At 54.6% G+C, this 14,761-nt stretch overlaps 1 protein-coding gene across 1 annotated transcript in view; it reads left to right on the plus strand.

Moving 5' to 3' along the window:
* NID2 (nidogen 2) overlaps window positions 1-14,761 on the plus strand; it is a 62,634-nt gene that overhangs the window by 40,425 nt on the left and 7,448 nt on the right. Inside the window, exons 9-11 of the mRNA XM_062205130.1 lie at window positions 1,777-1,920; window positions 7,076-7,195; window positions 14,288-14,509. Of these exons, the coding sequence (XP_062061114.1) occupies window positions 1,777-1,920; window positions 7,076-7,195; window positions 14,288-14,509 (486 nt within the window). The remainder of the gene's footprint in view (window positions 1-1,776; window positions 1,921-7,075; window positions 7,196-14,287; window positions 14,510-14,761) is intronic.

The following is a 14,761-nucleotide window of genomic DNA, read 5'->3' on the forward strand; positions in this document are numbered from 1 at the left end:
CTCAGATATCTAAAAAGTAAAACAGTAAGGAAGAAAACCAGCCAAACCAAAGCCTCTTTTCTTTCCCATCTGGGCATCGTCTTAAGAGCCTTTCCCCTTTTCCAGAGGGCGCTGTTGTCTGCTTGGACCATGGGGATGACCACACAGCTGCTGCACCTGACGTGGGCTCGGGGTGCAGGAGGAGGGCGGCTTCCCCACTGAGTCATCGATGCTTGCCCTGTATTTGTTTGAAAGTCACAGTTACACAGAGAGAGACGGAGAGGTGGAGAGACAGAGGTCTTCCATCCACTGGTTCACTCCCCCCAATTGGCTGCCACAGCCGGAGCTACACTGATCTGAAGCCAGGAGCCAGGAGCTTCTTTTATGTCTGCAATGTGGGTGCAGGGGCCCAAGGACTTGGGCCACCTTCTACTGCTTTCCCAGGCCATAGCAGAGAGCTGGATCAGAAGTGGAGCAGCCGGAACTAGAACCGGCACCCATAAGGAATGCTGGCACTGCAGGCAGTAGCTTTACCCACTACGCCACGGTGCCAGCCCCAGTTTCTTGTTGTTGTTGTTGTTTTTAATTAAATTAAATTTGGGAGGCAGAAAAGTGGTAAAAGATCACCCATCCACTAGTTCATACCCCAAATGCCTGCTACAGCTGGAGCTGGGCCAGGACAAAGCCTGAGGACCTAGGTCTCCATCCAGGTCTCCCATGTGGGTGTCAGGAACCCAAATACTTGAGTCATGATTGCTATGTAGTGTGTGTGTATGTGTGTGTGTAAATTGCTCGGAGCATTGTAAGCTTCAATCAGAGATGGCTTGGAACTGATTTTCATGCCTATTTTTAAAAATTTAGGGCCGGTGCTGTGGTGTAGTGGGTAAAGCCACTGTGTGCAGTGCCAGCACCCCATGTGGATGCCAGTTGAGTCCCGCTGCCCCATTCCCAATCCAGCTCTCTGCTATGGCCTGGGAAAGCAGCAGATGGCCCAAGTGCTTGGGCTCCTGCACCTGTACCCAATGGGAGACCCGGAAGAAGCTCCTAGCTTTGGATTGGCTCAGTTCCTGCCATTGTGGCCATTTGGGGAGTGAACCAGCAGATGGAAGACTTCTCTCTTTCTCTCTCTCTCTCTCTCTCTCTCTCTCTTTCTCTCTCTCTCTCTCTCTCTCTCTCTCTCTCTCTCTCTTCCTCCTCTCCCTCCCTCCCTGCCTCTGCATCACTCTGCCTTTCAAATAAATAAATCTTTTAAAAAATCTTTTAAAAATTTTATTTGAAAGGCAGAGTGGCAGAGAGAGAGATCTTCCATCTACTGATTCACTGACCAAATTGCCTCAATGACTGGGACTGGGGCAGGCTGAAGCCAGGAGCCTGGACCTCCATCTGGTTTGCCCACGCGGGTGGCAGGGCTCCAAGTACTTGATCACCTTCCACTGCTTTCTCGGGTTTACTAGCAGAGAGCTGGATCAGAAGTGGAGCAACCAGGACCTGAACTGGCACCTGTATGGGATACTGGCATCCCAGGCCATGGCTTAATCCACTGTGCCACAATGTTAGCCCCCTCATGCCTAATGATTTAGCCACAAAATCAGTCATATCAGCACTTCTCAAACTTTAACATGCATATGGACCAGCTAGGAAGCTTGTTAAAATGCAGATTCTGATGCCCCTGCATAGGGCCTAGGGTACAGCCCCAGGTGCACCAGTGCTGTTGGCCTGTGGTGATGCTGTGAGGAGCAAGGTTTACCCCTTGCGAGGCATGACTGCATGGACACCCTTGCCTTCTTCTATTTTCAGTGACGGCCCCTCCTCCCAACCCCTGTGAGGATGGCACTCATACCTGTGCACCTGCTGAGCAGGCCCGGTGCATCCCCCACGGAGACGGCACCTTCAGCTGCGCCTGCCTGCCCGGGTATGCCGGCGATGGGCACCAGTGTTCCGGTGAGTACCTGCAGGTCGGCTCAGCATCTCGAGCATCCCCTGGGACGCACAGCCCCACGTGACTCTCTCCCTCCCTCTGACTGAAGCAGCCTTGCAGTTGGTGAGGATGACAGAGAGGTGTGCTTTGTGTAGAAGTTGGGCCTAGAGTGACTTGGCCCTGGACTGCACTGGGGAGCTTATATGGTTGTTGTTGGAGAAGTCTTCCTTGGGGTGCTGGGAGTGGCCACAGGGGAAGCCGGCACAGCCACGGTGCTCCTGTTGAGAAGTCCCCGTCCTACAGCCGCTGTGGCCTATGGCTCCGTTCCACATTGGCAGTTGTGCTGTTCTTCTGGTTAAGCAACCTCTAAACTCACATCCAGTTCTTTCCCAAGAACTCTACAGAAATAACTCTCCAGGATATTAATGCATACCCAATTTGTAAGACTTTTCTCCCAGAATTCTATCTTTAGGACTTCACACAATATTTTATAAAAGTGTTAAACCAGAATGCATAGCTAACCATTCAGGTTTTTTGAAAAATTTTTTTATTTACTTGAAAGTCATAGTTACACACAGAGAGAGAGGTGTCTTCCATCCACTAGTTCACTCCCCAGTTGGGCGCAATGGCTACAGCCGTGCCGATCCAAAACCAGGAGCCAGGAGCTTCCTTGGAGTCTCCCACACAGGTACAGAGGTCCAAAGACTTGGGCCATCCTCTACTGCCTTCCCAGGCCATAACAGAGAGCTGGATGCGAAGTAGAGCAGTTAGGACTTGAACCAGCGTCCACATGGGATGCTGGCACTGCAGGTGGCCACCCCACCTGCTACGCCACAGTGCGGGCACCATTCAGGTTTACCGCAATCAGAAGTAATGTGGGAGGTTGTTGAAGACTTAGGAAACCTCTGGGTATAAATATTGATGCAGCTCGGTTACTGTGTACTTCAGAGGTTGTTCAGGGTACCCTGACCCTACCTGGTGATACGCGATCAGACTGAAGCTCAGTTTCACATGGGTAACACACACGCAGGCTCGCAGTTCAGATAGGAGGAAGCTCTGGGGCTGAGACAATGGTGAGAACCTCGGGCATGGAGAAGGGCCCGAGGGCACGTGCAGGGGTGTAAACCTAGAAGTCAGGCATGTCCCTGCTCCCTGAATCACTGCTGCACTCTGAGCTCCCAGCCGTCTTGAACTCCCCGGTGCTTCCCAGGGTGCAACCAGCGCGGGTGCCCCACCGCCTCAGCAGGTGTGTGCTTCAGTCCTGCTCCCGTCCCCCACCCCAACATGGTCTCCGTGGGATCGGGTGACTGGACCAGCAGGCTGAGGCCATCGTCATCGTTATGGACAGCTGGATATGAAGGGTAGCCCAGCCCTATGCCCCCCTCCAGATGTGGCTGGCTGTTTGGCATTGTTTGAGCCATGCTCTTTCATTACTGTTTCTGGTGTCCAGAAGCTCTTGTCCTGGGTTCCTGGTGAGTGGAGGCGAGTCAGTGCCAGGCCGTTTGGGTTCAACAGCAAATAGAAGGGGGCAGGCATCTGGCCTGGTGGGTAAGACTCTTGGTCTCACATTAGAGTGCCTGGGTTCGAGTCCTGTCCCCAGCTCCTTGGCTTCCTGTTAAACTCATCTCCAGGGAGGTAGCATCAGGAGGTAGGTAGGTCCCTACCGCCTGTGTGGGAGACCTGGTTTGAGTTCCTGACTCCTGGCTTTGGCCTGACCCAACCCTGGCTCCTGTGAGCATTTGAGGAGTGAACCAGCTGATAGAACTCTCTTCCTGTCTGTCTTTCAAATAAATTTTGTTAAAGCAATTTATTTGAATAAAAGAAGCGATGATAAGGGCCGTGGAGTCCCATGGTTGGACTGTTAACACAGAATTCTAGCCAGTTTTCAGGATCCGGGCTGTGAGAAGGATGTTGCAACAGCAAAGCATGAACTCAAACGGAGGGTTTTCATCCCAATTTTTAAAAAGATTTATTTGAAAGGCCGAGTTACAGAGAGAGCTACAGACAGAGAGAGGGAGATCTTCCCTTTACTGGTTCACTCCCCAAATGTCTGCAACGGCTGGAGCTGGGCCAATCTGAAGCTAGGAGATTTCTTCCTGGCCTCCTAGGTGGGCACAGGGGTCAATGCACTTGTGCCATCCCCCTCTGCTTTTCCAGGCCATCAGCAGGGAGCTGGATCAGAAGTGGAGCAGCCAGGGCTCGAACCCAGCACCTGTAGGGGATGCCAATGCCACAGGCGTAGGCTTAACCCAATGCACCACAGTGCCGGCTCTTCCACGAACTTTTTGAAGACCCCGCAGCTGCATGGGTGGCAGGTGATAGCGTGGAGAGCTGCGCTGGGCCTGCCCCACCTCCCTTTACCTAGATGATAAAGGTGCTCTGTTAGACCCTGAGCACTGTTCCTGAGACCTCTGGCTTCTCTCTGTCTCCAAAGGAAATGGTGCTCCCGGTTCGTCCCCAGGCACCGGCTCCCGCAGACCCCGCTGTGGGCGCTCCCCAGGAGACGGGGCTGTCGTCTGCCGTGGACGGAGGCCCCACGAGAAGGGAGCCTCAGCCTTCACTGGCTTTCTGGAGACGCAGATTCCTCACTTGTACTGCCTTCCACGTCTTGTGGGGTTTCTCCTGCGCCTTGGTCATTGGTGACTGTCGCTGTCCACCTGTGACTTGAGCATCGCAGATGATGGCACAACAATGGGGGTAGGGGAAAGGAGGTCTGATTTCTCAGATGTGTCCAAAATTCCCAGGTCACAGGCTGCAGCAAGTGAGATGGTAGGGGAATCCCCTCTGTGTGAATTCACAAATAACCACAAGAGACTGCCCACGGGGTCCAGAAAGAGCTCCGTGTCTCAGGAATTCCTGCTTCCTGTCATCGCTTGGGGCTCTTGTTGGCGTTGCTGTTCTCAGCCCGTGTATTGTCGGTAGCTGGAGCTTCCTGCCCTGGGCTGCGTGTTCACGTTTGCAGCCTTGGCTCGCAGCCAGCGTTACAACCTCCTGTAGACCCGTGGTGCTGGATGACTGCCTGCTTTGCCCAGCTGGCTGGGCAATTTTTTTTTTTTTTTTTGAATACCTGAGAGATAAGCGACAACACTTGGCTTTTGGTCTTGCAGGGGAACTTCGAGCCACCTTCCATCCTTTGTAGGTGCAGTGAAGGTCAGCAGGGAGGCCGGCAGCTTACCCGGCACAGCCTTTCCGGGTGCACTTGGACTTGGTTGCGTCAAACATTTTTTTTTTTTTTTTTTTCTGACTCAGAAGAGATGTTGTATGGAGACCCTTCAAAAGGTCATGGAAAATGGAATTTAAGGTTAGCGTGGTTTTGGTGTAGTTTTTTAAAAGCCCGTGTTTGTTTTCATCATGGGCATTTTCCATGAGCTTTTGGGAGACTGTGTGTGCTGACTCAACTCTGCAGAGGGATTTGCTAATTGTAGCCTGTAGCTAATTGAGATTCCTGTCTAACGAGCAGCACACGGACGTTTAATGCCCAGCTTATCTGCCTGGTGGTTGGTACCGAGAAGGGGGCTCGGTGAGGGTCTGGCATGAATGGTGGATGGGAAAAATCCCCGAAGAGTTGGCCTGGGTCATGGGAGGCTGCGTGTGGAGCCACCCCTGTTCTCAGCCCATTCACATAAAACTCGGGCCAGATCCCCAGGCTGATGTTTGCCACAGGCTGAGCCACGTGGGTACAGTTCATTCCTGTTTCCCAGGGTTCTCTCTGAGCATCCAACCCCCAGGTTTCCTCCATTCACGGGTTTTAAGAATAACCACTACTACTTTTTTGCTTTTCAAAGATTTATTTATTTGAAAGGCAGGATTAGATTTTCCATCTGCTGGTTCCTTCTGCAGATGGAGAAAATGGCCAGACCTGGGCTGATCCGAAGCCAGGAGCTTCTTCCAGGTCTCCCACGTGGTGCAGGGGCCCAAGCACTTGGCCATCCTCTACTGATTTTTCCCAGGTGCATTAGCAGGCAGCTGGATCGGAAGTGGAGCAGCCGGGACTTGAACCAGCGCCCAGATGGGATGCCAGTGCTGCAGAAGGCAGCTTTGTGCCACCGTGCCATCCCCAGGAATAGCTTCTGGTTGTGGGTACTGCTCTGCTTCATTTTCAGCCCAGCCTTGATCAGACCTCCACCCTGTCTTTGTCTTCCTTTTGCTCTGGGACACTGCCTGTCAGGAGCCGCTCTCATCTGTGTGTTAACTATAACCGTTCACCTCTAAGGTTTTGGGCCCCGGGGTGCAAGACCTGCTGTTGGCCTGTGTGCTGGGTTTAGTAAACATAACAAAAGGACTATAAGATAGCTTTTTTTTTTAAAAAAAAAAAGCATCAGGGTTTTTCAGTTTGAGAAACGTGATGAAAAGATCCTCACGCCAGCGTGGAGAGGGAAGGGAGGGGCCTGGGTTGTGCAGACAAGGAAGCCTCGCGATGTTCGTGGGACAATGGAGTGGGAAGATGACTCCATCCTAGTGCAGAAGCCTTGGGATCTGCACGTGGTTTTTTTCATAAAACACATTTCCCACGAACTTTTTGAAATGCCGCACTGAGATGCCTAACACACATAGATTTCTTTTATGTTTTGCATCAAACCACTGATAACTTCCTCATTTTTTTCCCCCTCTTGTAAAAGGGGTAAGAAACTCTGGTTATGGGAGGGTTCTAGGTAGCAGGACGCTGCTTAGGCAGGACCGGGGGTGCTTCTGAGTTGACCAAGTGTCGGGAGCCGCATCGGGCTGCCTCCCGTCTGTCCGTGGGCACTAGGGAGCTGGTGCCAACAGCTACAGGAAGAAACTATTGTTTCATCTACTTGTCCTTATCGTGGTGTCGCTGGTAGGAGGTAAGTGTGAAGGTGACAGCTTCCTGGAATTCACTGGCCGCGAATGACACTCTAGCAATATACGGCAGGATATGTTCGGTGTGCGGCCACACAGTTGATTTCCACACTGACTGTTGATGGTCTCCTGCGTTAAATCACCTGTTCCCACGTGTTTCCTCCTATTAAACTCACCTGTAGGTGTCAGCATTTTGCTGCTGATGCCCAGAGGTCTGCCGCAGTGGGCAATTCCCTGCTGACCTGTGTGTCCTGAGACCAGGAGGAAGCACGGCTTTGCGTGCCGTGACGTCGTGCCCCTCCTCACCGGCTCCCTCCCTCTCTCCCCACCCCCTTCCTCTGTTCCTGACCTCTGCAGATGTAGACGAATGCTCCGAGAAGAGCTGTCACCCTGCAGCCACCTGCCATAACACCCCTGGTTCCTTCTCCTGCCGCTGCCAACCTGGGTATCTTGGGGACGGAATCAAGTGCACACCTGGTGAGACTGGGGGGGCCGGAGGGTGGCACATCCATGTCTCGGGTCTGTCTGTGGCCTTCCCTGTGATGCTCTGCCCACTCTGGGCTCCTTTGCGGGTTTTCTGGGTTCTGGAGTTTTTCCTCGGTTCCTTCTTGCCACCTCATTTGCTGGGAGCTCACTGGTTGCTAACCTTGGCCGCTTGCGGACTCGTCCACCCTCCTACCTGGTAGCGGCTCTGGTTAATTGCCCTAGCGAGTGACCTGCTTCGCCTTGATGAGGGCGATTTACGTGAAGGACTGAAGCAAAACTTGCATTAAACAGGAGCCGCCTGCACTGGGAGCCAGGACTGAGTACAGCCTCGAGCTGGAGCTTCTCGCACATGAACTCTGGGTCTGGGAGGGGCAGCTGCAGCTCGACTTGTCGTCTCCAGGGTCTCTGGGGAAGTGGGACAGGTGCCTCGGGGTGCTTCTGGTTTCACCGAGACATAGCAGGTGCCTAGGAGCCCCTGCCTCAGGCCTCACAGGCTGAGCTGGGAGGATTAGGGCAAGCCAGGTAGGTAGTGGCAGAGATAAAATGACCCGGGACTCTGCAGCCTGGCGTGCTGCTGTTTGTCTCATGTCAAGCTGTTTCCTGCTTAGGGGAAAAAAAAAAAATTTAAGCGTCTGGGCACAGGTGACCCGGAGGGTGGCTGGTGGCAGTGGATGGGTTGCGAGCCCGTGATTGCAGCCTTGTGTCTCCCTCTGCTCTGGGGCAGACTCCGGCTCGGGGCGGAAAGCTTGCCAACAGCAGCCGCTCTACGCCCAGGCGTAGCACGCGCACCCCGGGACCAGGCTCCACGTCCCCCAGTGTGATGAGCAGGGCAATTTCCTGCCGCTGCAGTGTCACGGCAGCACTGGCTTCTGCTGGTATGTGAACTCAGACAGTCACGAGGTGCCTGGCACCCAGACTCCGCCTGGCTCCACCCCGCCGCACTGCGGACCACCTCCAGGTGCGCCAGGGGGGCCGGCTCGGGCCCCCAGCTCCAGAATGGAGGCCCATGCAGCTGGGGTGCGGGTGGATGACCGCCCTGCTTAGGCTGTGCACCCACCAGGCCGGACACTGGAGTGATGTGTGCACACCCATGCACACATCCGGGTATGGCGACTGCAGACTTGCTCACGTGGCACGTGGGATGTCCTTTCCACCTTGAGCCGGGGCCTCTTAGACCAGAGGTAGAGACTGGGTGTGTAGATCAGGCCGTGGCCGCTGGGCGAGCCCTTGGCAAACTGGGGCATCTGATCAGTGCTTGTCCAGAGGAGAACTGACTCCCTGTGGAACTGTCTCACGTAACTGGGCCATCCCGATCGCAGGAAGCAACCTGAAGGCTGTGTGAGTGGCAATAGGAAAAAGAAGTATGAAGGGACTTGGAAAATATTCATGGAAAATGTGCCTTAAGAAAATGTGTATTGTGAGGCTGGTGCTGTGGCTTAGGAGGTTAAGGTTCGAGTCCTGGGTGCTTCCTACTAGTGTGCCTGGGAGAGCAGTGGAGGATGGCCTGGGTCCTTGGACCCTGCACATGTGTGAGAGACCTGGAGGAAGCTCCTGGCTCCTTGTTTCGGATCTGCCCAGCTCCCGTCATTGCAGTCGAGAAATGAACCAGCACTTGGGAGACCTCTGTCTCTCCATCTCTCTCCCCTCCCCCGCCAACTCTGCCTCTCAAATAAATAGATCTTTAAAAGCAAGAAGAAGAAAGAAAATGTGTTGCAAAAAACATGTGCATGTCACAAAAATTTCTGTATATGATGTATCTTATGAAGAAACTATGCACTGGTTTCAGAATTTTTGCACCAAATTAAACTTACCTTTTAATTCCATTTTTCTGTGAAATTTTTTCAAAGATTTATTTATATTTGAGAGGCAGAGTTCAGATAGAGGGAGAGACAGAGTGGCCATAATAGCCGGAGCTGGGCTGATCAAAAGCCAGGAGCTTCTTCCCGGTCTTCCATGTGGGTGCAGGGGCCCAAGCACTTGGGCCATCTTCTGCTGCTTTCCCAGGCACATTAGCAGGGAGCTGGATTGGACGAAGAGCAGCTGGGACTTGAACCAGCATCCATCTAGGATGCTGGCACCCCAGGTGGAGGCCTAACCTACTATGCCACAATGCCAGCCCCTCTGTGAATTTAAGTACCGTCATATGACACCTTCGAGTGGATCCAGCTCGCTGCTTCTTGGCTGATATCCCAGTGATCTCTAGCTGTGACCAACATGCTGGGGGGGGGGGGGGGGCACCATTCCTGCCTGTGCTGCCTTTAGAATCTGTTCTGTTGAGCCACGTGATCTGAGCCGTAGCTGCTGCGCATGGCCGTGTTATCGTCGGGACCCCCTGTTCACGTGGGACGTGGTTGTCAAGTGGGCGCAGTGGATGCCGAGAGCAGGCAACCAGGCAGCTTTGTGCCGCTTGCTGAGTCCTCAGAGACGGGCAGGACTGTTTGTGTGATTGTTACAGGAGAGCTGCAGTAGGAGAGCAGGACTGGTGTGCTGCCGTTTGCCTCCGAGTCACTGTGAGGTCTGGGAGCTCGCTATTCACGGGCCCACTTTAGCCGAGAAGGCTTTCGTAAACATGGCTATGCCTCACTTGGTGACGGGGCCAAGTTCTGAGAAATGCACCATGAGCCAGTTTCATCTTCGTGCCACGTGGCGGAGTGCCCATATGCAGACCCGGGAGGCATAGGTCAGTCGCTCAACATGTTCTCTTGTTCAGCCAAGACACGGTAAGGGACTGGCATGGTGGCATAGCTGGTAAGGCCACTGCCTGTGACACTGGCATCCCATATGGGTGCTGGTTCTAGTCCCAGCTGCTGCTCTTCAGATCCAGCTCTCTGCTGTGGCCTAGGAAAGCAGTGGGCCCCTGAACCCACATGGGAGACCTGGATGAAGCTCCTGGCTTCAGCCTGGCCCAGCCCTGGCTGTTGTGGCAATTTGGGGAGTGAACCAGTGGATGGACAATCTCTGTGTGTCTCCCTCTCTCTGCAACTCCACCTTTCAAGTAAATAAATCTTAAGAGACACGGTAAACTTAGGCTCTGTGAGGCTGCCTGTGTCACACAGCGCATTGTTCCTACAGTGAATTTCTCTGTAAGTCGGAGGAAAACACTGCAAAACAGGTGGGGACATCCAGCCTGCAAAATCATTTGGTCTGGCCCTGCCAAGGTACCTGCAGGTGGGACTTGAAATTCAACACATCTATAGCAGGCTCATTTTTTTTTTTTTAAGATTGATTGATTGATTTGAAAGGCAGTCACAGAGAGGCAGAGAGAGAGGTCTTCCATCCGCTGGTTCACTCCCCAGGTGGCCGCAACGGCCAAAGCTGTGTGGATCAGGAGATATTAGCTTCTTCCAGATCTCCCACATGGGTACAGGGGCCCAAGGGCTTAGGCCATCTTCTGCTGCTTTCCCAGGTACATTAGCAGGGAGCTGGATCGGAAGTGGAGCAACCGGGACTCAAACTGGCACCAGCCCCAGCAGGCTCATTTTTAAGTTGATAATTTTGTATGGCCCAAGGATGGTATTAGAAATATCCATAGGAGGGGTGTGGAGGGAGGGCAGGAGTTATAGGTTATCATTTTAGAGTTGTATCTGTGAAATACATGCAATCTGTTTTCTGTGTATTAATAAAAATAAAAAATAGAATACTTGAGAGGCAATGAGCAAAAAAAAAACCCACAAATATCTAAATGTCCCTTGGCAGAAGAAATGTTCCCCTCCCCTGGTCTAAAACGATGAAAAGTAAATACATAAACCAGAAGCATAGGCATTTAGTATTATTATGTAGTGTTCAGTGTTCACACTGTGCATAATTATATGTACTATACTTAAAAATAAAGAGGAAGAGGCAGATCTTCCATCCACTGGTTCATTCCCCAAATGGCTGCAATGGCGAGGGCTGGGCTGGGCTGAAGCCAGGAGCTTCTGGGTCTTCCATGTAGGTGCAGGGGTCCAAGCACCTGGGCCATCTTCCACTTCTTTCCCAGGCACATTAGCAGGGATTTGGGTCGGAAGTGGAGCAGCTGGGACTCAAACCAGCGCCTGTATGGGACACTGGCCTTGTAGGTGGCAGCTCTACCCACTATGGTACAATACTGGCCACCCTGTACTATTTTTTTTTTTTTTGGACAGGCAGAGTAGACAGAGAAACAGAAAGGTCTTCCTTTTTGCCGTTGGTTCACCCTCCAATGGCCGCTGCAGCCGGCGCATCTCGCTCATCCGAAGCCAGGAGCCAGGTGCTTCTCCTGGTCTCCCATGCGGGTGCAGGGCCCAAGCACTTGGGCCATCCTCCACTGCCTTCTCAGGCCATAGCAGAGAGCTGGCCTGGAAGAGGGGCAACCGGGATAGAATCCGGTGCCCCAACCGGGACTAGAACCCGGTGTGCCGGCGCCGCAAGGCAGAGGATTAGCCTGTTAAGCCACATCGCCAGCCGACCCTGTACTATTACTGCAACTGGCAGTGCAGGAGAGTTGGTTATACCAGCATCACCACAGACACATGTGTAATGCAGTGTGCCGGGATGTTATAGTGGACATGATGTAGCAGGTGCCTTGGTATAATCTGATGGGGCCACTGTCGTACATGTGGCAAGTGACTGACATGTCCTTAGGCAGCTCGTGGTTGTGCCAACCTTGGCTTTCTTTTCTTTCTTCTTTTTTTTTTTTTTTTTTTTTTTGATTTATTATTTGAAAGAGTTAGAGTTGGATCACTCCCCAGATGGCTGCAATGGCCAGGACTAGGCCAAGCCGAAGCCAGGAGTTTCTTCTGGGTCTCCCATGTGGGTAGCAGGGGCCCAAGCACTTGGACCATCTTCCGTGGCTTTTCCCTGGCCGTTAGCACAGAGCTGGGTCAGAAGAGGAGCAGCCAGGACTTGAACCGGTGCCCATATGGGAAGCCAATGTCACAGGCAGCAGCTTTACCTGCTACACCACTGCACCAGCCCCCCTGCCCCGACTGGGCTTTCAATGTGAGTGTGATGAGAACTAGAGAACCACTTATCATTTTGGTTGTTTCAGTGACCTTAGCTCTCAGGGCCAGGATTGCAGTGGGTCTAGGATTCATAAAGGGGGGCGACTTAACCAGGGCTTCATCCACAGCCCTGCTCCATCCCTCCTTCTAGAATGAGTTCCTGGAGGTACAAAAAGAGTGCCGAGATACTCCGTTCCACTCAGGCCTTGGTTCTAAACCCTGGCTGGGATTTGAAGAAATCGTGCTGTTAGGGGAGGAGCTTGGTTAGTTAAAGACGAGGTGCTAGGATGGGGCCGTGTAGGGAGGCGCCAGGAGTCGGGAGTCAGAGATGGTGTTTGTGCAGACCTCTCGCGCTCTGACTTCTCTCTGGCTCTGCTTTGGCTGTCATTTCTGAGTAGTTTCATCTGTGCAACGGCATCAGCTCAAGGCGGGTGAGCACGCTCTGTGGCTGAGCTGCCAGCCAGAAGCAGAGATGGCCATAGTTGGATGGAAAGCGGCTGTAAATGGGAAGGAATGAGAAGGATGGCACAGCCGGGTGATCTGAGACGCCTGTTTCCCAGAACTTGGCCGGGCATCCGCATTCCAGCGAGAGGCGCCCTGTTGGGTGGTCCCGGGAACCAAGGATGGATCCTGTGTGGTCAGAATGGGGGTGGGGGGCTTCCAGAGCTGCTCAGGGCAGCCCCGCCTTGAGGCGGGTGGTTCCCTCTCCTGGTTCCTTGGGCCACATTTGGTTGAGGAAGTCCCAGTCCCTGCAGCTTCTCTGTGAGGCCTTAGGAAGACCTGGGCTTTCCTCGTGTCTGCTCCCTCCAAACCCATTCCGTCTTGGAGCTGTACCAGCCTGCTTTGAGCACTCAGGACCCACCATCTTCCAGCTGGTCCTAGGAACTGTAGGTGCTGAAGCCCCGCCCCAGTGCTTCCACCTCTGGTCTCTGGAGTCGCTGGAGGGTTTGGAGCCAGGGGCCACCGTGCACCACCTTTGGGTGTCAAGGGAGCATCCTGGCTGCTGGTGTGGTTTACGCTGGCTCTGGGAGGCGGGTGGAGAAGGGTGCAGGCGGGAGACCTCGTGCAGGAGCTTCAGCACGAGCCGCGGGGGCTGGGCCCAGGGAGGGGAGGGGAAGGTGGGAAACAGTGCAGAGACTGAAGGTGGAGCCCACCAGCTTGTGTGAGGAGTCGTGGCTGGGGGCATCTGAGCAGTGGGCATGCTGGTACCCAGAAGACTGCGAGAGGAGCGGGTTAAGGTTTCTGTCAGCCACGGGGGTGGTGGGCGCCGGGAGGCACTGGGCTGTGGGACTCCCCAGACCACAGGCTGTGAATTGCAGGAGTTAAGAGGAGGAAGCACTTCCTTGTCGTTGGGTCATCTCAGTTCTCCTACTGTGAACGCCACTCATTTTTGCACCTGCCACAGAGTCTCCCTTCCGGCCGAGCCTCCCGCGTTCGGGACAGCGCTCAGGGTGGCAACAGCCTGGCGGGAGATGGCTGTGTGCCCGAGGCCAGCCCAACTCCACCGCAGTGGCGAGCGGTGAGGACGGGCACGGAGGAGAGTGCTGGAGCAGAGAGCGGGGCCGGGCATCCTGGCGGGAAGGCTGTGCGTGGGGCCCAGCGCCACAGCACGGAGGCTGTCCGGCTTCCAGAATGGGTTGTCTGGGGTCAGTTTCCAGCTGTGGGCTGGCCCCTCTGCCACCCTCACCTTGGCGGGGGCTGTCTGACAGGCCACTGCGGTGTGGCCAGGCCGTGATCACGCCCGCAGCAGCGAGGCGGGGCTGGGACAAGCGGGAAAGATCAGCTGAGTCCAAGCCTTCGGAAGGTGACCCTGAGCACCCACAAGCTCCGTGTCAGCAGGGAGCCCTGGGCCTCTCCGGGAACAGCCACCGCTCCCCTCCCCACTGCTCATCTTACCCCTTCTTGATCTTATGTGGGCCTTGGTGACAGATGGACCTGGCTCGAGGTGACAGGACTGTCGCCGTGCTGTCTTCTGATAGCCACAGACGACTTCCCTGGTTTGGCTGAGACCTTGGTGCCAGACAGGAGGGGAGGGAGGCCAGGAGGCCACGGGGTGGGGGTCTGGAGCCACCGCGTGCTGTCCTGAGCTCCCGTTCAATGGCTCTTCTTCCCACCTGCCCAGGGCCCACTAAGAGGCCACGCACCATGTGCGAGCGCTGGAAGGAAAGCCTGCTAGAGCACTACGGGGGCACCGCGCGGGACGACCAGTACGTGCCACAGTGCGACGACCTGGGCCGCTTCGTGCCCCTGCAGTGTCACGGGAAGAGCGACTTCTGCTGGTGTGTGGACAAAGACGGCCGAGAGGTGGTGGGCACCCGCACCCAGCCGGGCGTCACTCCCACGTGTAAGCTCTGGGGCTACCCTCGCGCACGCCCAGTGGGAGCTTTCCCAGGGAGGGGGAGGGGCTCCCCCAGGCCCAGTGAAGTCACTGAGATGCTGGGTCAGCCCCTGACTGTTGGGACTTGGTCTGGGCTTTGTCCTTAGCAGTGTCCGTAATGCAGGCAACTGGGACTCTGGGCCCCAGGGGATGACTCCCCACCCGTGGTGATCTGCTGGTTCACACCCCAAACGCCTCCTTGGCCAGGGCTGGGCTAGG

The sequence above is a fragment of the Lepus europaeus genome, chromosome 11 (assembly GCF_033115175.1).
Source record: "Lepus europaeus isolate LE1 chromosome 11, mLepTim1.pri, whole genome shotgun sequence".
Taxonomy (NCBI): Eukaryota; Metazoa; Chordata; class Mammalia; order Lagomorpha; family Leporidae; genus Lepus; species Lepus europaeus.